The following is a 23392-nucleotide window of genomic DNA, read 5'->3' on the forward strand; positions in this document are numbered from 1 at the left end:
CATGCAATGGTGACAAGTACTGTACTGCATTTGTCTCAGAATCACTCAAGGCCTGTCCTTGAGTCCTTACAAGACCATTTGCCAGCTATATGACCTTGAGCAAGTTTTACTTAACCTTGCCAGGCCTAATTTCCTCCCTTGTAAAAGGAGAAATAAGACTAGCACCTTCTTTTTTTCCAATAATCATTTTTTTAATTGAGGTATAGTTAATTTACAATGTTGTGTTAGCTTCAGGTGTACAGCAAAGTGATTCAGATGTGTGTGTGTGTGTATGTGTATTCTTTTTCAGATTCTTTTCCATTATAGGTTAGTACCTTCTTGGTAGCGGTATCAAGGAGATGAAATGAGATGCTGTCTCTAAAAATACTTTGCACAGTACCCAGCACTTCTACCAAATGCAGCTAATTAGCATTATGATTATACTCATGGAATGACTAGTTGATTGACTACAAAACATTTTTCCTGGATATGAAGATAACATTTCCTGGATGTGAAGAAGTCCCGACTCCTAATTTATGAAAGTCAAAGCTCAAAACAAAGTAGATGCCAGAGGCAAACATCAAACTAAGACAATAAAAGAATATTTTTAATTTTGGTGCAACACCCCAATGATTCAGCTATTAGGAGTCTGGAAACTTCCAATTTCTATAAAAGTTGTAAGCTTGAACTCATGAGAAAAGAATGTAAGCATAAACAGTCATTCAGTCACTCAACAAGCACTTCTAAAGATTTCCAGGACAGTCTGCCTGCCTGGGTTGTAGAAGTGGTAGCCACTGACCAAGCCTGCCTCTGCTTCTGCTTCCCGTCTCCATCCCTCACCCCATGACAGATGGAGTGGCCACCTGTGGATGGTGAAATAGCTTCTATCTCCCGATGCTCAACCCTGGCCCCAGTCAGCACCAAACAGACAGTCGCAGCAGCAGCAGCAGCAGCAGGTGACAAGGAGGTTGGTGGACGGCTGCCGGCCTGTGTGCTGGACTATGGTACAGGATATTGCTATTAAGGAGTCAGCAAAAAAAAAAGGATGAGAAAACTGAAAGGAGGGTGATGAAAGGTGTTGATGACCTAGACTTCTTCATTGCTGATGAAGCAACAGAAAAACCTTCAGATGCAAAAAAGTGGCCAATCCGCCATGGCCTTGTTGAAGAATGGGACTTGATGAAAAGATTTATGGATCAAATGATCTTTAAATATTTAAGAGCAGAACCTCAGGACCATTTTTTTTGACTGAACCTCTACTGAATACTCCAGAAAACAGGGAATATACTGCTGAAATAATGTTCTAGGCTCGTACATTTCTGCACAGGCCATCATTGCCTTAGCTGCATCCTGGACCTCAAGACAAGTAGGAAAACAATCTGTTGACTGGTACAATAATAGACAGTGGAAACAGTGTCACCCATGCCACCCCTGTGGCTGAAGGGTATGTGACTGGCAGCTGTGTTAAGCACATTCCAAACACAGGATGAAAAAGAACATATTTTATTCAGCAACTGCTGAGAGATGGAGAAGTAAGAATCCTTCAGAGCAATCCTTGGAAACTTTAAAGGAAACTTTAAACTATAGTTATGCCTGCCCAGATTCAGTGAAAGAATTTAACAAGTATGACACAGATGGAGCAAAGTGGATTAAACAGTATACTGGAATCAGTGCTATCTCAAAGAAAGAATTTTCCATTAGTGTTCATTATTGAGAAATTCCTGGGACCTGAAATTTTTTTTCATCTAGAGTTTGCTAATCCAGGCTTTACTCAACCTATCTCAGAAGTTGTAGATAAAGTAATTCACATCTGTCCTACTGATGTCAGACGTCCTCTCTACAAGAATATTGTCCTCTCTGGAGGCTCAACCATGTTCAGGGACATCGGACATCACTTGCAAAGAGATTTGAAAAGAACTATAGATGCCAGGCTGAAATTAAGTGAGGAACTGAGTGGTGGTAGATTGACACGAAAACCTATCAATGTACAAGTCATTACACCCAAAATGCAGCCACAGGCAATTTGGTTTGGAGGATCCATGCTGGCTTCCAAACCGGAATTCTACCATGTATGCCACACCAGAAAGGATTACGAAGAAATTGGGCTTAGCATTTGTCATCACTATTCAGTGTTTGGAATCATGTAAAATTGACTTCGTAGTTATTGGGGTTAGGGAGATGAGGAAGAAATCGTCTTTCTGATTGCCTTTTTTGCCTGGATGGCTGGTTTTGAGATTTTAAACTTGACTTGAAATAACAGGACCACACTCAATTACACAGGAATATTTTAGTAAGTTTATCAACATGGGAATGTAAAGGAGAGCCAAAATGATTAAATGTTTTTCTTCAGATTCAGTATTTGGATCGTATGTGTAACAAAAAGAAGCAGGTGTTCGTTCTTTCTGTGCCCTGATAGGTTCTATATTATTGAATTAGCCAAGATTTGATGGGGTTTATCGGTACACTATAAATGTACCGATAAATATACATAACGCTTGAATTGAACACTTCTAAGTGTAAGATGCAAGAGCTTGCTTATATTTCATACTTTTTATCCTCTGAGGGAAAAATTCATGGGAAAACTAGTATTTGAGGGAAAAAGTGACCAAGTAAAGGACAAATTCAAAAAGTAGCCTATGACACGTGGCAGAGACACACACACTCATGGGATTCCATTTATTAGGAAGTGCCTCCGTACCCTGTGCCCCCCAATGGTTTTCTTTGCAAGTGCTTTTGGAACTGAGAAGCTATTATCTTAGATTAACTGATACCTGCTAGTGCTTTCTGTTTAACTCTCATTCTGTTTCTTGCAGTAAAAACGAGACTGTTGGACCAGTATTGCAGTTCTATAGTGTCATTTCTTATTTTAAAAAGTAATCATTTAATTGGTCATTTTTGAAGCCTAACACCATTCTAATAAAGGCACAAATTTCTTTTGAATACTTGTTTCAAGTTCTTTTTAAGTTAATAAATCTATTTTCTTCAAACCTCTGCAACAGTTCTTTAAAATCCAACAACTGTAGCAAACTGACTTTTTATGTGTTCTAAACAAATAATTGTTAACTTTTAATATGTCGAGTGCTTTCATTTTGATAACTGGATCTCCACCTGATATTTTCATTTGTGTAACTCATTTGCAGTCTGAAAAGTTTTTTTTTTAGTTCCAGTCTCTCACATATCATGGAAAGTTAATTTTCATTGCATTTAAAAATATCTGGATCATGAAGAAAAAATGATGAAAATAAAACTAAATTACCTTTAAAATTTTTAATAAAACAGTAGACTTCTGTGTGAGAAGCAGCTTGCAATGTCTGGTAGAAGGGCCTAAAAAGTAACCAAAATGATTTCAGTACAACAAAGGTGACATTATTGATGTGTGTACACCCAGGGTTCAGGGAGCAGTGATGGCAAGCAATAGCTTTGGAGAAGAAGGAGGAAGAATAAAAGGAAGCTGGGTGAACTAGAGTTCTCCAGGCTCTGAAGATGGGGTAGAATTTTCCAGGCAGAAGTAACAGAACAGGCAAAGGACAGAATGAGCCCAAAGCTGCTGGAGAACGGAGGTTGAGCGTTGCTAGAAAGAGCTGAAACCATCACACACCAACTTAAAGAACTGAGAGTCTACCCTAGGCCTGTAGGGACTCCACGGCAAGGCCTGAAAGGGGAATGTCAAAGTCAAATTTATACTAGTGGCAACCAGGTACGGCGTTCACTTAGGCAAGAGCCATAAGCCCCCGTGGAACAGGGGAATGTGGTGGGGATGGAGAGGAAGGGGTGAATGGGAGAAATATTTAGGAGGCAGAATCTACACAGGACTTACTGACTGCATGTTGAGGCTGGGAGGAATGAAGAAGAGAGGAGAAACTGAAATAAGAAGCCATAAAAAATAGCCAAGAAGCAAGAAATGATGGTAGATTCCAAGAGAGATGGGTGGCACGGTCTGCTGGTCTACAATAATTGTCGGGGCAAAATGGATGTCAGCTTCAAAGCCAAGAACAGCCAGGGAACAGGGAGAGAAAAGCAAGCAAGGAAAACACGCACATCTTATGCATACTGTCAAGCATGTGCAAATAAGTGTGAGACAGTGGTCAACAGCCAAAGCAGCAGGCAGCATACATTGCTGTATCAGACATTCACTGGATACGTCCTACATGTTCCTTAGGTAGTTCCTGGACACTTGGTACACACAATAAAATACATATAAACAAACAGATTCAAATGTGACTTAATATTGCATTTTAACCAGCTATCTTTTTAAAGTAATTATGATGGCAAACAAAAATATTGCATACCTTTTCTCTTTATTCCACAGAGGAATTAGTTTATCAGACTCTGCATTAGTTAATTCATTCTTTTTTTTTTTTTTAATGATTTCTACCTCCATAGTGCTTAGGAATCATTTGGGTAGTGTATATATCTCACTTTAGTTATTTTTTTTTGTCTTTATTGAATTTTGTTACAATATTGCTTCTGTTTTATGTTTCGGTTTTTTGGCTGCGAGGCAAAGTGGGATCTTAGCTCCCTGACCAGGGATCGAACCCGCACCCCCTGCACTGGAAGGCAAAGTCTTAACCAGGGAAGTCTCAGTTAATTCATTCTTGGGCAATCACGTTCACCACACAGGAAGGCAAAACAAATGGAGGGTCCTTCATAATCGCTGAGGTCAAGCCCTCACTCTTAAGATGAGAAAGCTCTGTGACCTTGAGGCCGTCCCTTTACATCTCTGGGCCTCCTCTCATTTGATAACACTTGTGAATGAGACTTCAGGCCAAACACTGGGACACAGGGAGGAATTAGGTCCAGACACTTTTCAAGGGCTGTTCATCTTTTCTCATTTGCTAAAACGGTGAAAATAGCCACTACTTGAGCAGGTGGCTGTGAAGGTTACATACGTGTAAGTTCCTCCTTACAGTCTGTACAAACTAAAAATGTTCAATAAATGGAAACGCCCATGAAGAACCTCTAATATTGGTTTCATTATTGCCGTTTAGAGATGAGGAAACCAACGCCAAGAAGAGTGAAGTTACTCTCCCAGTCACACTTCTTGGCAAACGTGGGAAACCTAGTTTTCGCAAACCCAGATGCTACTCTTCCCAGTACTCCCTGCTACCTCCCCTGACAGTGAGTCTCCGGCCCCCCGATTAGTCAACACAGCCAGCTGGTGAGGATCGTAGCCGCCCCCCCATTTTGGCACAACCACTGTTCAAATACAGGCCTCCAGTCTCTGTACTTCCCAGTTCCTTCCACCAACAGCCATAGAGGTTCAGTTCCTGGAAGTTCAGCTGCAAGACATTGTGGAATGGAGTTAAATGAAAGGTACATTTAATATACCTGATTTAACAATGCCCACTCAGGCGGAAAAGGAAAAAAGACAAGAGAAATTCCTTTATTTTCTCAGTTGCCCCTACACCCTCTTCTCCTCCTTCAAAATAAACCTGGGCCTCCATCCACTGTCCCCCAGGAAAGAAATCCACCGCTTAAAATCAGGAAACATAAAAGTGAGTTATGGGCTCTGAGCTCCCAAGGGTCTAAGTCTTTGCTATTTATGGCCAAATCATGGAATCGTATAGGTCGTTTCGCTCTGAAGTTTCTGCATGACGTGCTGACTGTTAACACGACTCCTAGTCCTGGATGTCATGCCATCATATTGAGAACTCAACCCTTGAAGAGACATGACCACAAGGTTTAGACAATGATTCTGTCTTTTCTTGGAAAAAGCACTTGATCTAAGACATCAATTTGAATAGCATGGATCCAGGATAAATAAAATTCAAGGATGTTGTTTAACTTTGGTTAAGCAGATTTTACGAGTTATGTAAAATTTATCAAATTCTGTCATAAGATACATAACTTTTACCAGGGAAGAGCTCCCATCTGCCTTAGACTATTCTAGAAACTACCTATTCTTGCATCCTCTTCTCAAAATAGTCCCGAATAGGTCACTATGAGCAAAGGGCTCGCTCCCCCTCATTTCTTGCCCATGTTCCCCCACAGTCGTGTGAGGCTGCCCACTCACTTCAAAGCCTGCCTTCTACTGCTCTGCCCACTCAGCACTGTTGAATTCGTATCATGACTAGACAGCTCTCTGCCCTCACACCTGATCATTCCACAGTTCCCACATTACGCTGGCCAAGCTCCTTCGAAGAGAGCCTAACACAACAGCACATGGGCAGATGCTCAACTCGGTTCCATCCAATCTGCCTTCCAACAAGGTTTCCAGGAACAGTCCCAGACGAAAAGCCAAGAGCTGTCTCTACAGAAACCATATTTATCTCCTTAGCAAGTACTGGCAACACCACAGGCGACCAGGAATCATCCTCCTACTTTTCAAACCGGAGGAGATGTCAACCTGCCTATGAACCGTTTCAGCAATATGTGCTAGTCTAAGACGTTTAAAAAAAAGTCGCCAACCATTTGGCAATGGACCATGTTAATTCATCACACATGTTTCTTTTGGCCTGCAGAGGTTTTTTAAATTTTAAATTAATTGCCAATATTTCAAAACTAGGAAACTTCATTTAAAACATCTGGATTTTGCACATTCCTCCCCCCAAATCAAGAGCATCCAGGCCAACAACACGTTGGAGTTCAACAGAAGCAGCCATCCAGGTTCCAATCCTGACAACTTGCTGAATGTTCATTCAACATTAGCGGATGGTTCCATGCAGTGTTCAAAAGGCTTAGGATTCCATAAGGGACAACCAGGACAAGAAATGACCAGACAGTCATACCTGCTAAGAAGGGATTTTTATTTGGGTAGCTCAAAGGACTTCTGCTTCAGGAAAGATGGAGTAGATATACTTTTCTCTATTCCTCCCACTAACTACAACCAAAATCCTGGGCATTATATATAATACAAACCCAAGAAGGCCCTAACAGGTGGAAAGAAGGAGGCACACTGAGTAGGCACCTCAGGGCCCAAGAAATGACACAGTGGTGAGCTTCCTGAGTTTTCTTTTTCCCTCATACATCCAAGACTTGGAGCTGAAATAGCAGCAACCTGGAAATACCAACAGATGCAGGAAAATAAAAAAATAAGTAACCTCAATAAAGACCTGCTCTCTCCAGCCAAAGGATCATGCAAGGAGCAGTCTAGCAAGACAGAAATGTTTAGATAATACCCACTCTACTCCAGACACCACAGAAAGAACTGTGACCCCTACCCCCATCCACACTAGCAAAGGATGAGTGGAATGGGGGAACTGGCACCTCTGCCAGGTTATAATGAGGTGACCCCCCCCTCCAATTCTCTCTTCCCCTGGATGGTGCCAGAGAAAGTCAAGTAGGGAGCCAGGGAGCCAGGACTTTCATCCCCACCAGGTAGCAACAAGCTCCACCCTGCTCACACCTTCAATGTCAGTGGACAACATGTGGGGGAGCCTGGACCTCCACTCCCACAAGTAAGGCAGCCTCTCACCCTCCTTCCTGGGGTGTATCAGAGGAGGCCTCGTGGAGAATCAGGACTTCTACCACCATCCTGTGGTAATGAGGCCACCCCCTGCCATGGTGTGAGTTGAGGCCACATGGGAAACAGCTACAAGGCACTTCTACCTATCCCAGCCAGAGAGGTATCAGCGCAAGCCTACTGAGGTGCCAGAACTCCCACTCCCACACAGTAAGCAGTAAGGAGGCACAAACCCTGAATGTCAACAGTCTAAGTGAGAAACCTGGACATTTACCCCCACTTGGAAGTAACAAGGCAGTGCCACCACCTTCCCTTGCCAAGGCAGTGGGGAAGAAAGCCAGTAAAAACAGACAATTTAAATAAGATCCAGAGTCTCATAAAATAATACCTAAAATGCCAGAGTTTCAATTTAAAAAATCCTACCATCATGAGAGTATGGCCAAGATGGCGGAGTAGAAAGACCCTGAGCTTACCTCCTCCCACGGGCACACCAAAATTACAACTATTTACAGAGCAACTATGGATGAGAATGACCTGAAGACTAGCAAAAAAGGTTTTCCACAACTAAAGATGTAAAGAAGGAGCCACAGTGAGACAGATAGGAGGGGCAGAGACATGGTATAGTCAAGACTCACACCCCCAGCTAGGCAACCCACAAACAGGAGGATAATTATAACTGCAGAGGTTTTACCCTAGGAGTGAGGGGTCTGAGCCCCACATTGGGTTCCCCAGCCTGGGGGGCCTGCACTGGGAATACAAGCCCCAGAACAACTGGTTTGCATACAGAAGAGCCAGAGAGCTATAGGAAACAGACTCCACTCTTAAATGGCTCATGCAAAATTTCACATGTCCTGGGCCTCCCTGGTGGCGCAGTGGTTGAGAGTCCGCCTGCCGATGCAGGGGATACGGGTTCGTGCCCCGGTCTGGGAGGATCCCATATGCCGCGGAGCGGCTGGGCCCGTGAGCCATGGCCGCTGAGCCTGCGCATCCGGAGCCTGTGCTCCGCAACGGGAGAGGCCACAACAGTGAGAGGCCCGCGTACGGAAAAAAAAAAAAAAAAAAAAAAAAAAATTTCACATGTCCTGAGACCCAATGCAGAGGTAATAATTTGAAAGAAGCCTGGGTCAGACCCACTTTCTGACCTTGGAGAGCCTCCCAGAGAAGCAGGAGGCAACTAGGATTCCCCTTGGGGGCACAGATGCTGGCAAGCACCATGTTGGAGCCCTCCTTCTAGCCTATTAGCACTGGGGCTTACCCACCCACCAGCCAGCTGGTACCAGCCCCAGGACCCCCAGGACCCTCAGCTAGCCATGCCAGGACCTGGCCCCACCTACTGGCAGGACAGCAGCATCCACAAGAGGCAGGGCCTGGAAGCCAACCAGGCCAGAGGACAGTCCCACCTACAAGTGCACCCACAGTAGTCAGCCCTGTCTCAACAGAAGGGCCCACTCAGTCCACATAGAAGGCACTACTAGAGCATATAGCTTTGGTGGCCAGAAGGGAGTGTGCTACTAAGCCCCACAGGACATCTCCTACATAAGGCCATTTCTCTGGATCAGGAAAAATAACCAACCTACCTAATACGTAGAAATAAAAATAGTTAGGCAAAATGAGGTGACAGAGGAATATGTTCCAAATGAAGAAACAAGATAAAACCCCAGAAGAAGAACTAAGTGAAGTGGAGATAAGCAATCTACCCAATAAAGAGTTCAAGGTAATGATCATAAAGATGCCCAGTGAACTTGGGAGGAGAATGGATGAACACAGTGAGAAGTTTAACAAAGAGTTGGAAAATATAGAGAAGAACCAAACAAAGCTGAAGAATACAACAACTGAAATAAAAAATATACTAGAAATAATCAACAGATGAAATGATACAAAGGAGCGGATCACCAAACTGGCAGACAGAATAGTGGAAATCACCCAAGCTGAAAAGAAAAAAAAAAATTTTTTTTTAAATGAGGATAGTTTAAGAGACCTCTGAGACAATGTCAAGCATACTAACATTCACATTATAAGGGTCCCAAAAGGAGAAGAGAGAGAGAAAGGGACAGACAACTTATTTGAAGAGATAATAGCTGAAAAACGTCCCTAACCTGGGAAAGGAAACAGACATCCAGGTCCAGGAATCACAAAGAGTCCCAAACAAGATGAACCCAAACAGATCCACAGCAAGACACATTATAATTAAAATGGAAAAAATTAAAGACAGAAAGAATCTTAAAAGCAGCAAGGAAAAGCAACAAGTTACATAAAAGGGAACTCCCATAACACTTGTCAGCTACTTTGCAGCAGAAACTTTGCAAGCCAGAAGGGAGTAGCATAATATATTTAAAGTGATGAAAGGAAAAAACCTAAAACCAAGAATACTCTACCTGGCAAGGCTATCACTCAGATTTGAAGGAGATATAGAGAGCTTTACAGACAAGTAAAAGATAAAAGAGTTCAGCATCACTAAACTGGCTTTACAAGAAATGTTAAAGGGACTTCTCTAAGCAGAAAAGAAAAGACCACAACTAGAAATATGAAAATTATGAAAGGAAATATGTCAATGGTAAAGGCAAATATACAATAAAGGTAGTAGATCAGCCACGTAAAAAGATAGTAGGAAGGTTAAAAGACAAAAGTAGTAAAATCATCTATATCCACAATAAGTAGGTAAAAGATGAACAAAAAGATGTAAATGTGAAGTCATAAACATTAAATGTGGGGCGAGGGAGAGTAAAAATGCAGGGTTGTTAGAATGCATTCAAACTTAAGAGATCACCAACTTAAAATAATCATGTATATACATATATATATATATATATATATATATATATATGTTGTTATATATAAACCTCGGGGTAACCACAAACCAAAAATCTGTAATAAAAACACAAAAAAGAGAAAGGAATCCAGACATAACAATAGAACAGTTATCAAATCATAAGGGAAAAAAGCAAACGAAGAAGAAAGGAATGCAAAAGAACTACAAAAAAAACCCAGAAAACAATTAACAAAATGGCAGTAAGTACATACCTAATCAATAATTTCTTTAAATGTAAATGGACTAAATGTTCCAATCAAAAGATATAGAGTGGCTGAATAGATATAAAAATATAAACCATATATATATTGCCTACAAGAGACTCACTTCAGATCTAGAGACACACACAGCCTGAAAGTGAAGTGATGGAAAAAGTTACTCCATGAAAATGGAAATAAAAAAGAAAGCTGGGGAAGAAATACTTGGACCAAAATAGACTTTAAAACAAAGACTGTAACATGAGATAAAGAAGGACATTACAGAATGATAAAGGGATCAATTCAACAAGAAGATATAACACTTGTGTGTGTCTGTGTGTGTGTGTGTATCCCCAACAAAGAAGCAACTAAATACATAAAGCAAATATTAACAAACAAAAAGGGAGAAATTGATAGTAACACAATAATAGTAGGGGACTTTAACAACCCATTTACATCAATCACAGATCATCCAGACAGAAAATCAATAAGGAAACACTGCTCTTAAATGACACATTAGACTAGATGAACTTAAAGTAAACTTCACTGGAACTGGTAAAATGATGACACCAGTAGACTGCAGTAAGTTACATATATAGAATGTAATACCTAGAGCAGCAACCGACAATGCTATTCAAAGAGATACAGGTATCCCCCTACTTTTCAAAAGTTTGCTTTATGCCACTTTGCTTTTACAAAAGACCTACATTACTACCTATTTTCACTAATTGAAAGAAATCTGAAGAGGATTTTTACTTTTACGAAAAAAGGAGAAACGCAAAAAAAGTGTTCAGCATTTGTTTTGCAGCAAGCTGTTATAGAGGCAGCACACACCCAGAGAAGCAAGAGTGGCACCACTAAGCTCAATCCCTGGGAACTATACTCAGCATCTCAATATCAAGCTGAGCTTTGAACTGTATCTGTCAGCATATGTAGTTTATCTCAATTTAGTTTATGCATCTCTTAGCAAGATGTGTGCTAAGGTAATTGCATCTCTACTTTACTCCATTTTGGCTTATGAAAGGTTTCATAGGAACACTCTACTTTGGATAGTGGGAGAAACCTGTACACTCCAAAATGTTATACATAAATCAAAATAGAATTCTAAAAAAATTCAAGTAACACACAAGAAGGCAAGGAAAAAAAGACAAGAAACAAAAAACAAACAAACAAAAAAAAGGTAGCCTTTAGCCCTAACATATAATTACATTAAATGTAAATGGTCTAAAAACACCAATTAAAACACATATTGGTGGAGTGAATTACCATGACCCAACTATATGCTGTCCACAAGAAACTCACTTCAAGTAAAGCAATATATGCAGGTTAAAAGTAAAAGAATGAAAAAATACATATCATGCAAACATTAACCAAAAGAAAGCAGGATTAGCTATATTAATATCAGATAAAGTAGACTTCAGGGCACATAAAATGAGCAGAGACAGAGAGGGACATTAAATAATGATAATGAATTTAAAAGGGTAAATCTACCAAGTAGACATAGAAACCCTAAATGTGTATTTACCAAACACTTGAACTGCAAATTATGCAATGGGAAAACTGACAGCAGTGAAAGAAAATATGGACAATAGATATAATTATAGATAATTATATTTAGAGACTTCTCTCAACAATTAAAAGAACTAGACAGAAAACCAATAAGTATATTGAATTCAACAACACTATTGACCAACAGGATTTAATCAATATTTACAGAATACTCCACCCAACAACAGCATATACACACTATTTTCATGTGCCTTCAGAACATATAACAAAAGACCACATTTTGAGCCATAAAATAAACCTCACAAAATTTTTAAAAGTTAAAATCATATAGAATGTATTCTCTAATGACATTGGGATCAACCTAGAAATCAAAAACAGGGTTAAACAGGAAAAATTACAAACACTGTAAATAATCATGGATCAAAGAAAAGTCTCAAGAGAAGTCAAAATGTACACTGAATGAATGAAAATTAAAATACAACATATCAAAATTAGTGAAACACAACTAAAGCAGTGTTGAGAGGAAAATATATAGCATTCACTGCATACGTTAGAAAAGAGAAAACGTTTCCAATCAATAGTCTGCTTCCCTCAAGAACCTATAAAAAGGACAAAATAAACCCAAGCAAGTAAAAGGAAGGAAATAATAAAATAAGAGCAGAAATCAATGAAATTGAAAATGACAAAACATTGGGGAAAATGAAATAATGACCTGGTTCTTTGAAAAGATCAATATAACTGACAAACCTCTAGCAAGACTGACAAAGAAAAAGGGAGAAGGCATGAAATTACCAATATCAAAAGACAAAGAGACCCTATACACATGTAATAAGGGAACTGATGATAATGATTAATAGGGGAATACTATGAATAACTCTCCACACATAAGTCTGATAACCTAAATGAAATGGACCAATTCCTTAAAAAACACAAACTAACAAAACTCCCAAATGAGAAATCTCCAAGCCCAGATGTTTTCACTGGAAAGTTCTACTAAATGTCTAAAAAAGAATTAACATCAATTTTACATAATCTCTTCCAGAAAACAGAGGAGTAAGCACTTCCCAATTCATTTTATTAAAGTAGTATTACCTGATACTAAAACTAGACAAACACAGTACAAAAAATAAAGACCAATATCCCAAAAATATAGAAACAAAAATCCATGGCAAAACATTAGCAAATAGAATTAATTCATCAATATATAAGAAGAAATATACACCATGATCAAGTGGGTTTTATTCTAAGGACACCCAACTGGTTCAATTTTCAAAAATCAATTAATGTAATCCACCATATTAACAGGCTAAAGAAGAAAAAAAATCACATAATCATATAAACTGATGTAGAAAAAGCCTTTGACAAAATTCAACACCTATTCATGATTTAAAAAACACTCAGAAATAACAGAATTAGAGAACTTCCTCACATGTTAAAAAGCATCCACGAAAGATTTACAGCTAACGTTACTCTTAATAGTGAAAGACTGAAAGCCTTTCCATAAGGGTGGGGAACAAGGCAAGGATTCCACTGTCAACACTCATTCAAAATAATGCCGGAAGTTCTAGCCAGTGAAATAAGGCCAAAAAAAAAAAAGTAAATAAATGGCATATAAAATGTAAAGAAGGAACTAAAACTGTCCCTATTTACAGATGACATGAGCATTTACAAAAAATTTCCAAGGAATATACCAAAAACCAAACCAAAACAAACAACCCCCCCCCACAAAAAAAATCCCTCCCAGAACTAATAAATGAATTCAGCAAGATCACAAGTGTAAATTTAATGAAGCATGTATAGGACTTCTACGCTAAAGACTCAACATAGGAGTCATGTCAATGCTCTCTAAACTGATACACAGTTTTAGTGCAATTCCTATAAAAATTCCAGAAGTATTTTTTGTAGATATAGATACGATTATTCTATAATTTATATGGAAAGACAGAGGAGCTAGAATAGCTAAAACAAATTTTGAGAAAGAAGAATAATGTGGAAAGAATCAGTCTGATTTCAAGACATCATGTAGTGACAGTCAAGACTGGGTGCTATTGGCCAAGGGATAGATTAGTGGAATAGGATAGAGAAGGCATGAATAGATCCACACAAGTATGCCCAACTGATTTTGTCAAAGGTTCAAAAGCAATTCAATGGAGGAGGGATAACCTTTTCAACAAATGGTGCTGGGGTAAAAGAACACGCATAAACCAAAAAAAAAAAAAAAAATGACCTTCAACCTAAGTCATACCCTATAAAAAATTAACTCAAAATGGACAACAGGCTTAAATGTAAAACACAAAACTGTAGAACTTTTAGAAAAAAACATAGGAGAAAATCTTCAAGATCTTGGACTAGGCAGAGTTCTTAGATACCATAAACGTGATCCATAAAAGGAGAAATTCTCAAACTGCATTTCATCAAAATTTTAAAGTTTTGGTCTGTGAAAGAAGATGAAAAGACAATCTACAGACTGGGAGAAAATATCTGCAAACCATACATCCAAAAAGGAGGATACTCTAGGATATTATAAAGAATTCTCACAAGTCAACAGTTTAAAAAAAATTCCAATTTAAAAATGGGCTAAAGATGTGAACAGACATTTGACCTTAGAGGAGATACAGAAAGCAAATAAGTACATGAAAAGTTGTTAAACCATTAGCAATTAGTGAAATGCAAAGTAAGACACAATGACGTAACTCCATACATCTAATAGAATGGCTAGAATAAAAAATAGTGACAATAAATCCTAGAGAGGATGTGGAAAAGTTGGAACCCTCATACATTATTGTAGGAATATAAAATGATAGTTACTCTAGAAAAGAGGGAAAGTTTCCTAAAATACTAAACATGTAACTACCATGTGATCTAACAACTGCACTCCTAAGCATTCAACCCAGAGAAATGCAAAGTTATGTTCACATAAAACCTGTACATAAACATTTATAGCAGCTTTATTCCTAATAGCCAAACTGGAAACAATCCCGATGTCCTTCAACAGGTAAATGGTTAAACAAACTGATATCTGTAATAAAAAGGAGAAAACTACTGGACTTCCCTGGTAGCACAGTGGTTAAGAATCTACCTGCCAATGCAGGGGACACAGGTTTGAGCCCTGGTTTGGGAAGATCCCACAAGCCTCGGAGTAACTAAGCCCGTGTGCCACAACTACTGAGCCTGAGCTCTAGTGCCTGTGAGCCACAACTACTGAGCCCACACGCCACAACTACTGAAGCCCTCGTGCCTAGAGCCCATGCTCCGCAACAAGAGAAGCCACCACGATGAGAAGCCTGTGCACCGCAACAAAGAGTAGCTCCCGCTCACCACAACTAGAGAAAGCCTGCGTGCAGCAATGATGACCCAACGCACCCAAAAATAAAAAATAAATAAATAAATTTATTTTTTTAAAAAAGGAGCAAACTATTGATACATACAACAACCTGGATGAACTTCTACAGTATTACACTGAGATAAAAAATCCAAGCCAAAAGATTACAGACTATATGTTTCCATTTATATAACACTTATGAAATGACAAAATTATAGAAAGGAGAACAAATTAGTGGTTGTCAGGCATTACAGAGCGGGTGGGGGCAGAAGAGGAGTGGGCAAGGCCATAAAAGGGCAACATTCATGATCCTTATGGTGATGAATCTGTTCTGTATTGTGTAAATAAATGAGCTCAGCAAGGTCACAGGTGTAAATTTAACAAAGCATGTACAGGACATGTATGCTAAAAACTACAAAATCCTGATGAAATAAATCAAAGAGCAAAATACATGGAGAGATATACCATATCCATGTATCAGATAATGTAAATATAAATATCCTGGTTGTGATAATGTACTATAGTTTTGCAAGATGGAAAAATCTGGGCAAAGGGCATAAGGTATCTGCATCCTGTCTCACAATTGCATGTGAATCTGCAACTATCTCAAAATAAAAAAGTTTAATTTAAAAATACATGGGATTGGGCCTCCCTGGTGGCGCAGTGGTTGAGAATCCGCCTGCCGATGCAGGGGATACGGGTTCGTGCCCCGGTCTGGGAGGATCCCATATGCCGCGGAGCGGCTGGGCCCGTGAGCCATGGCCGCTGGGCCTGCGCATCCGGAGCCTGTGCTCCGCAACGGGAGAGGCCACAACAGTGAGAGGCCCACGTACCGCAAAAAGAAAAAAAAAAAAAAAAAAAAAAAAAAGAGGGCATATGCCTATTTGAATTGGGTAGTCAGGGAAGATTTCTCTGGCAAAGTGGCCTGTAATCTGTGCTATGATCTAAATGACAATAAGGAAACACTTTGCAAAGATCTAGAGGAAAGGCATCAAGGCTGAGGAAACAGCTCTGGCAAAGGCCCAAAGAAAAGAAGACCTTAGCACATCAAAGGAATAAAGAGAAGCCAGCGTGGCTGAACAGCAGCAGGAGAGGGAAGGGAGAGGCCAAGTTATGTGAGGCTTCACAGGCCAGAGGAGGAAGTTGGGGTTTTATTCTAAAAGCAACTGGAAGCCACTGAAGCACTGAAGACTTGTAATCAGTCTACATTACATTAACAGAATAACATAGTCTGAGATACATTTTTAGAACAGCATTCAGGTCACTGTGGGTAAATGGATTGTACCTGGTAGGAAGAAAGGTCTGGAAATTGGTGAGGAGGCTCTGGCAACCATGTGGGCAAGAGGTGATAGAACAAGGATAGTAGTAACAGAGCCAGAAAGAGGTAAAGTGAATGAGGGATACATTTTTAAAGTAGAAACAAGAGGAAGTACTTTCTGATGAATTAGGGATAAGAGAAAGAAAAAAATCAAAGATGAATCTCGTTTTTGTCTTATTTTATTTGAGCAGTTGAACAACTGACTGAAATAGAAACCACCAGCAGGAAAACAGGTTGGGGCGGTGAAAATTAAGAGTTCAGGTTTGGACATCTAATATTTGACAACCTTTTAAATATCCAAGGGGTGAGGTGATGTAGGCAGTTAAACTTATGAGTTTTTTATGGGTCTGTGTTCAGGAGGAGTGTCTGGGCTAGAAATATAATTTAGAGAGCAATCAACGTATAGATCATGTATAAATCCATGAGGCTGGACAAAACACCTTGGCAGAGTGCAAGGCTAAGAAAAAGGGGAATTACTCCAAGCCAGAGCCCTGGGGCACTCTAGGACTTAAGTTTTCAAGGGAGCCATTAAAGGAGATCTGAGGGAACAGGCACTGAAGCCAGAGGAAAACCACACAAGTGTAGAAGGAGTTGTAAGCAGAGAATGGTCCGCTGGGTCAAAGGCTGCTGAGAATCAGACGGGGAAGTGACCATCCAATTTGGCAACTTGGAGGTAGGTTACTCAGGTAAGGTGGTCTCAGACAGATGGAGAGGAAAGTCAACTGGAATGGGTTGAGAAGAGAATGGGAGATGAGAAAGTAGAAACGGAGCAACAAAAAACTTTCTCAGTACATTTTGCTGGGAAGGGGAGAGAAGAAATAGGATGGAGGTGAAGCGGGATCTCGGACCAACAAAGGATTTTTTTCCTTTCTTTTTTATCAGATAGGCGATACTGTTTTATCAGATAGGCGATACTGTTAGGGGAACCACTGACTGAAACCACCCGCCCTGGCCAGGCCCAATAGTAACCACTTGCATGAGTTATCTTACAACAGGAGGTCCTGGTAAGGAACATGGAACTAACAAGCCACCACCAACTGGAAGAATTCAGGAAAGGTCAAAAGGAGAGAGGAGACACCAGTCCATATGTCCTACCAACCTCCCAGAATCCTCCTCGCTGGAATCTATCTTGGCTGAGCAATGCGCTCACCACCAGGAAGGACCCTGAGTCAGAATGATTGGCCAGAGACAACCCAGAAACTACCCCATCACAATAAAACCCGAGATAGCGAGCCACGTGGCAGAGCGGTCCTCCCGGGTTCTCTTACCCTCTGCTCTCCACCCGGGCGCCCCTTCCCCATAAAGTCTCCAGCTTTGTCAGCACGTGTCTCCTCCAACAACTCATTTCTGAGGGTTAGACAAGAGCCCACTCTCGGGCCCTGGAAGGGGTCGCCCTTCCTGCAACAGTACTAGAGAGCATTCCATATGCCGATGGAAATGATCCAGGAAAGAAGAAAATATAGTGCATAAGAGACATACAACAGGAGCAAAATTCCTGAGAAAATGAGAGGAGACGGGGTTCAAAGCAGAGTGCAGAGACCAGCCAGGTGTACCCTGTCCTTGTTACACTGGGAGAAACAGAGGAGGACCCACGCATTAGCTGACAGGTCCCTCCAGACGTCTGAACTGTGGCCCATAAGGAAGAAAGAACACAGATGTGGATGAGGAGATATGACTCAGATATCAGGTTCATGAGTAGGGAGTACCCAAGTCATCCAGCCTGAAATAGCAACAGCTTCTACCACTGATGGATGATTCGATCAGGCAAAGCAAGCACTTGGTGACATCAGTGTTTGAGAAAGATTTAGTCAATGCCAGTGGGAAAGACACCACAATCCAATGAATTACAAAGTCAGAAGGAACAGCACTGGGCTCAGGAAGGTCACTGCTGCTGGTGCTGTGGTAAAAACATGTGGGGATGACCCTGGGAATTGCAAGGGAAGAGCTCATCCGGAAGGAATCTCACAGAAGAACTCGAATAGTTACAATTGCAACAATGCCTTCTCAATCATCCCCAGCGCTTCCTCCAGCCCCTTCCCCCCAACTCAATACTTTCCCAGGTTTCTAGTGAAAAAGAAAATCTAGCTATCCACGTTTGGCTGCTGTAGACTCTCCAGAATAAATTCACTTATTATTTAGCCAAATAAAATCGTGTATCAGTTCTGTTTATCAGCAGTTTTATTTTCTGGGTAAAGCATGCCAATGATAGCCTCCCCCAAATACACATGATACACGCCCCCACACACTTAACATGGGAAATATAATTTATAGTCAGTTTGTTAGTAAAGTTGAAAAATGAATCTGAAAAGAATAGTACACACACACACAAAAAAATCCCTGCTTTTAAATGCATTTTAAATCAAATTCCAAGTGATAGCCTCAATTACAGTTACTTTAGAGAAAAGGCATCAGTGGTAAGAAATGCTTGGATTATACTGTGTTCTTCAGATATTAAAAAAATTAAAACTAATTTAGTTTCAGCATCTACTCTAGCACCCTGAGTTAAAAATATATGGATAACACATAGATTTATGGAATAATTTATCAAGCAGTCTATGTGGAAAGGAGCAAGCATGTTTTAGCTTAATACATTTTCTGATGCATCTAAGTAAAAAAATTAATCATTATGGATTTTGCAAAGTGCATTTTTCTTTCTCTCTAATGAGAAAGTGAAACAAGATACATTCACTGCCTCCCTAGAGATTCTCATAATTTGCAAAGAATATCCTTCTCTGAAGTGTTTACCCCTAAAGGGTCAGCCTGTGCATTTAGTCATTACAGGGAGAATGTCTTGGCCCCTTATGACCACTCATCATTTTTCTGATTAATGCATCAAAAGAGAATGGGGGAAGGTTACAAAAAAAACTTTGTTAGGGGCTCCCCATTCCCTACTGTGTTCCTGGGTCACATGAAAGAGCACTGCTACATAAGGGCAAAAAGAAGTAAATTTAACATGAAGCCCACAAGTGTCATCACCATCTTGTGTCATCGCCAGTTGGTTAATTAGGGGAGAGAAGAATAAGAGGAAAGAATAAAACTAGGCTTTCATGGGATGGGGAATAAGCCTCCTAGAAGTCCATAAAGGGAATAAATCTGGCTATTAGCATAGCGTCCAGGTCAGCGCAAGCACAGATGTGGCCTAAGCATCCTACACCAACAATAAATGCGGTCAAGGAAATTATGATGAAATAGACATAATTAATACAAATCAATAAGTGGTGACATCATTATTGTAAGTTATATTTTTATTGGTCAGGCACAATGCTTAACAAGAAACCACAATGCCATCTCTAAGCTATTTGTGTTTATCTCTAATAACTCAAGCTGCATCCCTACCAGTAGAAAAGTAAACCACTCGATTAAGAACCCTTTTCAGGGACTTGCCTGGTGGCGTAGTGGTTAAGAATCCATCTGCCAATGCAGGGAACACGGGTTAGAGCCCTGGTCCGGGAAGATCCCACATGCCGCGGAGCAATGAAGCCCGTGCACCACAACTACTGAGTCTGCGCTCTAGAGCCCATGCGCCACAATTACGGAGCCCGTGTGCCACAACTACTGAAGCTCGAGCACCTACAGCCCATGCTCCACAAGAAGAGAAGCCACCGCAATGAGAAGCCCGCGCACTGCAATGAAGAGTAGCCCCCGCTTGCCGCTAGAGAAAGCCCACGTGCAGCAACGAAGACCCAATGCAGCCATAAATAAATAAATAAATAAAATTTTATTTAAAAAAAATACACCATTTAAAAAAAAAGAAAACTTTTCAAGAGAAAAAAGGTATTTAATTATGATCTTGGGACACTTGGGTTATAATCCCAAATGCTGAAGGAAAGGATTAATTAAATCTCGTTATTAACTCAACTTGTACTCTTCTCATTTTACTTGATTTCCTCCTCTTTCCTGTTAGTCTCCACAGGTTGCCAAAACGATGCAGAATCCCTGGGGTTTACAATTCTTCATTCTCTGTAAAGTAAGGGGACTTTTTTTTCCTGCAGAGATAGGTAAGGTATCAAGAAAGAAGGACAGGTAACCAGGAAGTTATAAGCTATTTTTACCTTGCCTATCATTGAGAAAAATCATCTCAATTTGTCATGGTACTGGTACCCTTATTTGTAAAAGGTCCACTTTATAATCTTTGTCTTTCTCTGAAATACTTTAAGTGAATTACTTAACAATTTCAGAACTGGGATATATTATATAGATATATATAGATAGATATGTATTTTCTTGAGATATAATTTATACCATACAATTCACAACTTAAAGTATACAATTCAATGGTTTTTAGTATATTCACAAAGTTGTGCAATCATCACCACAATCAATTTTAGAACAGAGACATGGCTTCTAAATCCTCTAATTCATTATACAGAGAGAAAACTAACATCCAGATGGGTTAAGTCACGCTCCCCAGGTCACAGAGCTAGTCAGTGGCAGAGCCAGTCCTGGATCCCTGGGAAGTATTAAGCCATTGACATCATCCAGACTCCCTTTCCCCTGCCTAGGAAAGTTCTTCGTGAATTAAAAACTGCTGTTAAAATGTTGTCTGAGAAGAACATCTGGCATTTTTTTTTATTGCGCTCCCTCTTATTATATTAAGCCTGGTCTAATTTCTAATATGACCAAATCTGTCATATTGCAAGATTTCTGAGAAAGACCCCTAGAACAGATAAAAATGTATCTATTGGGCACTTTGACCACAAAATGAAGCCCAGAGAGAATCTGTGATGTCTTTCTTTTCAAATAAAGTCACAAAGGATTTCAGCTCACGCAAAAAAAGGCTAAATTAGACCCTCTGTTCATTTCTTTTTTAATGAGCTGATTATGGGTAGTTAAACTAAATGACCTCATCACTAGCATATTATTTCACCAATCCCAATAACTTCCTGGGATTTCAACCACTCACTCTGGTTAGTGGTCAGAAACCAATTTCAATCATCCAAGGGCTGTGTCTTGCTCATCTCTGAGATTTGCTCCCATGAAGTCCATATCCAATAAAAGAATATTTTTCAAAAGAGGTTAGTTCCTTGCCAGTGCTAAGGAAGCTAGCATAGCAAGCCTAGCCAGCAAGTACGCTGACTGCCCTGACCACAGCTGCACTCGCCTCCAGGCTGCCCACCCCTCAGTACTGAGCTCACAGCAGCACTTGCTGACTGTTCCCACCTTTAAATGCGCCCACTTCTCTAGGTTTCCATGACACTCCTCTCTCCTGGGTTGTACTAGTTCTCTCCTTCCTGTGCTCCTCCACCCCAAAAGTTTCACTTATTTAATAAATATTTATTGAGTGGTTACTGTTTATCAAGTCCTGGCCTAAACATTGTCCCTAAATGTGGGTGCTCCCTTCAGTCTATGTGCAGCTCACTGTGCATTTTCTCATTTTTACTTGCACTTACATTTTTAAATCTCCATTTAGGCTGGAAATCCCCCCAAACTCTGTAGTTCCAATCTTGGCCTCATCCACTGGCTCCCAGGCCAATGACATCTGAATGTCTCACAAACCTCTCAAAGTGCCCAAACCCCACAGTGAATCCACCATCACCCTGGTAACCTAATTGGCCCCTCATCCAGGACTCCTTATCAACCCAATAGTACCACTGTGCCCCCAACTGGAAACTGAGCACCACCCAGTTTCTTCATGGAAGGGATGCAAGTGAGGGAACAGCACTGAGACTGACAGAAGAGAATCCTCCAATTCCAGCTGCATTTCAGGGACCAATTTGTGGAAGAAGCAGGATGAGACCTCATCTGAAATGTGAATTCTGAATGAAATCTGTAGAACAGATCCAGCAGTGCAGGTGTGGGATAGATTTTACAATGTGAGCTCTGCCATAGCTGGAAGAAACTGAAATCTTAGAATACAAATTTGCTTGTCAACAGACACACACACACACACACACACACACACACACCAACTCCATGCCGCCCTGCGGGTTTTCCTGTTTCCTCCGCTTAGAACGCCTATCCTTTCCACCCACACCCCCTACCACAATTCCTCCTCATACTTAATTCACAAATGACGCGACTCTTCCTCTGGGAAGCTCTCCCTGATGCCCCTATTGTATTATCTGGCATCCCCTGTGCGTGGAGGTGTGTCTAACACTATTTGTTTACGTGTCTGTCTCAGTGTCTCCCCACCAGACTGGCGGCTCTTTGCGAGCAGGAGCCTGGTGCCCAACCCCGGGCCGACACCAGGAAGACGGTGGGGAGAGGAAGGACGGCTGTGTAGCGTCCCAGCCCGGGAGCCGGACGCAGTCGGGCAGGGGCCATTTCGAGGCGCGTGCTGGGAGCGCTGCGGGGCGCGCTGCGGGGCCCAGCCGAGCGCCAAGTACACAGCATCCCAGGATCCGCCGACGCCCGCGCGGCCGCCCCCCAAGCGGCAGGACGTGCCCCGGGGGCTCCCAACTAAAAGGTGGGGGACTTGAGGGAGGCCCGGCCAGCACCGCACTCTCTGTGGTCCACCTCCCGGCGCGGGTTCGGTAGAGGCACCAAGAGGAGCCTCCAGGCCTCGGGACGCCCACTCTCTCTCCTGCGCCCGAGACCCCGCGGCCCGCCACCTCTGTGCTCTCCTCCCCAGAACCTCTCAGAATTACAGTGGCTCGGGGTGGAGCTGGGGGCCGGGGGCTGGGAAGGAGGAGGCGCCAAAGAGCGGAGGAGAAAGCAGGCGGCCCCTCACTCCACCCCCGCGCCTGCCTAGGCGGGAAGAAATGGAGCCCTAACAGAGGCCCCTAAGGGCGCCAGAGCCCCAAAGGCCCCGGAGCCTCGAAGGGTCCGCAGCTCCCCAGTCCCCCTCCCTCTCGCCTCTGTGCCTCCCTACCTGGCTGGCTTTGTGGAACTGCTTCTTCAGCCCCGCCACCGACAT

The 23392-nt window shown here is 41.4% G+C and overlaps 1 protein-coding gene and 1 pseudogene across 2 annotated transcripts in view; one reads left to right on the plus strand and one right to left on the minus strand.

Annotated features, from left to right (window-relative positions):
- The window catches only part of SH3GL3 (SH3 domain containing GRB2 like 3, endophilin A3), a gene marked incomplete at its 5' end in the record, with an annotated part of 143852 nt that extends 120460 nt beyond the window's left edge, over positions 1-23392 (minus strand). Inside the window, one exon of the mRNA XM_082617474.1 lies at positions 23348-23392. Coding sequence (XP_082473600.1) covers positions 23348-23392 — 45 coding nt within the window. The remainder of the gene's footprint in view (positions 1-23347) is intronic.
- Positions 1023-23227, plus strand: LOC309802240 (actin-related protein 3-like; annotated as a pseudogene). The gene is made up of 6 exons: positions 1023-1423; positions 1567-2122; positions 4968-5097; positions 7249-7376; positions 22658-22942; positions 23014-23227. The product of its transcript is annotated as an actin-related protein 3-like (transcript).

Source organism: Mesoplodon mirus, assembly GCF_964341445.2.
Source record: "Mesoplodon mirus genome assembly, chromosome: 4".
NCBI classification, from domain to species: domain Eukaryota; kingdom Metazoa; phylum Chordata; class Mammalia; order Artiodactyla; family Ziphiidae; genus Mesoplodon; species Mesoplodon mirus.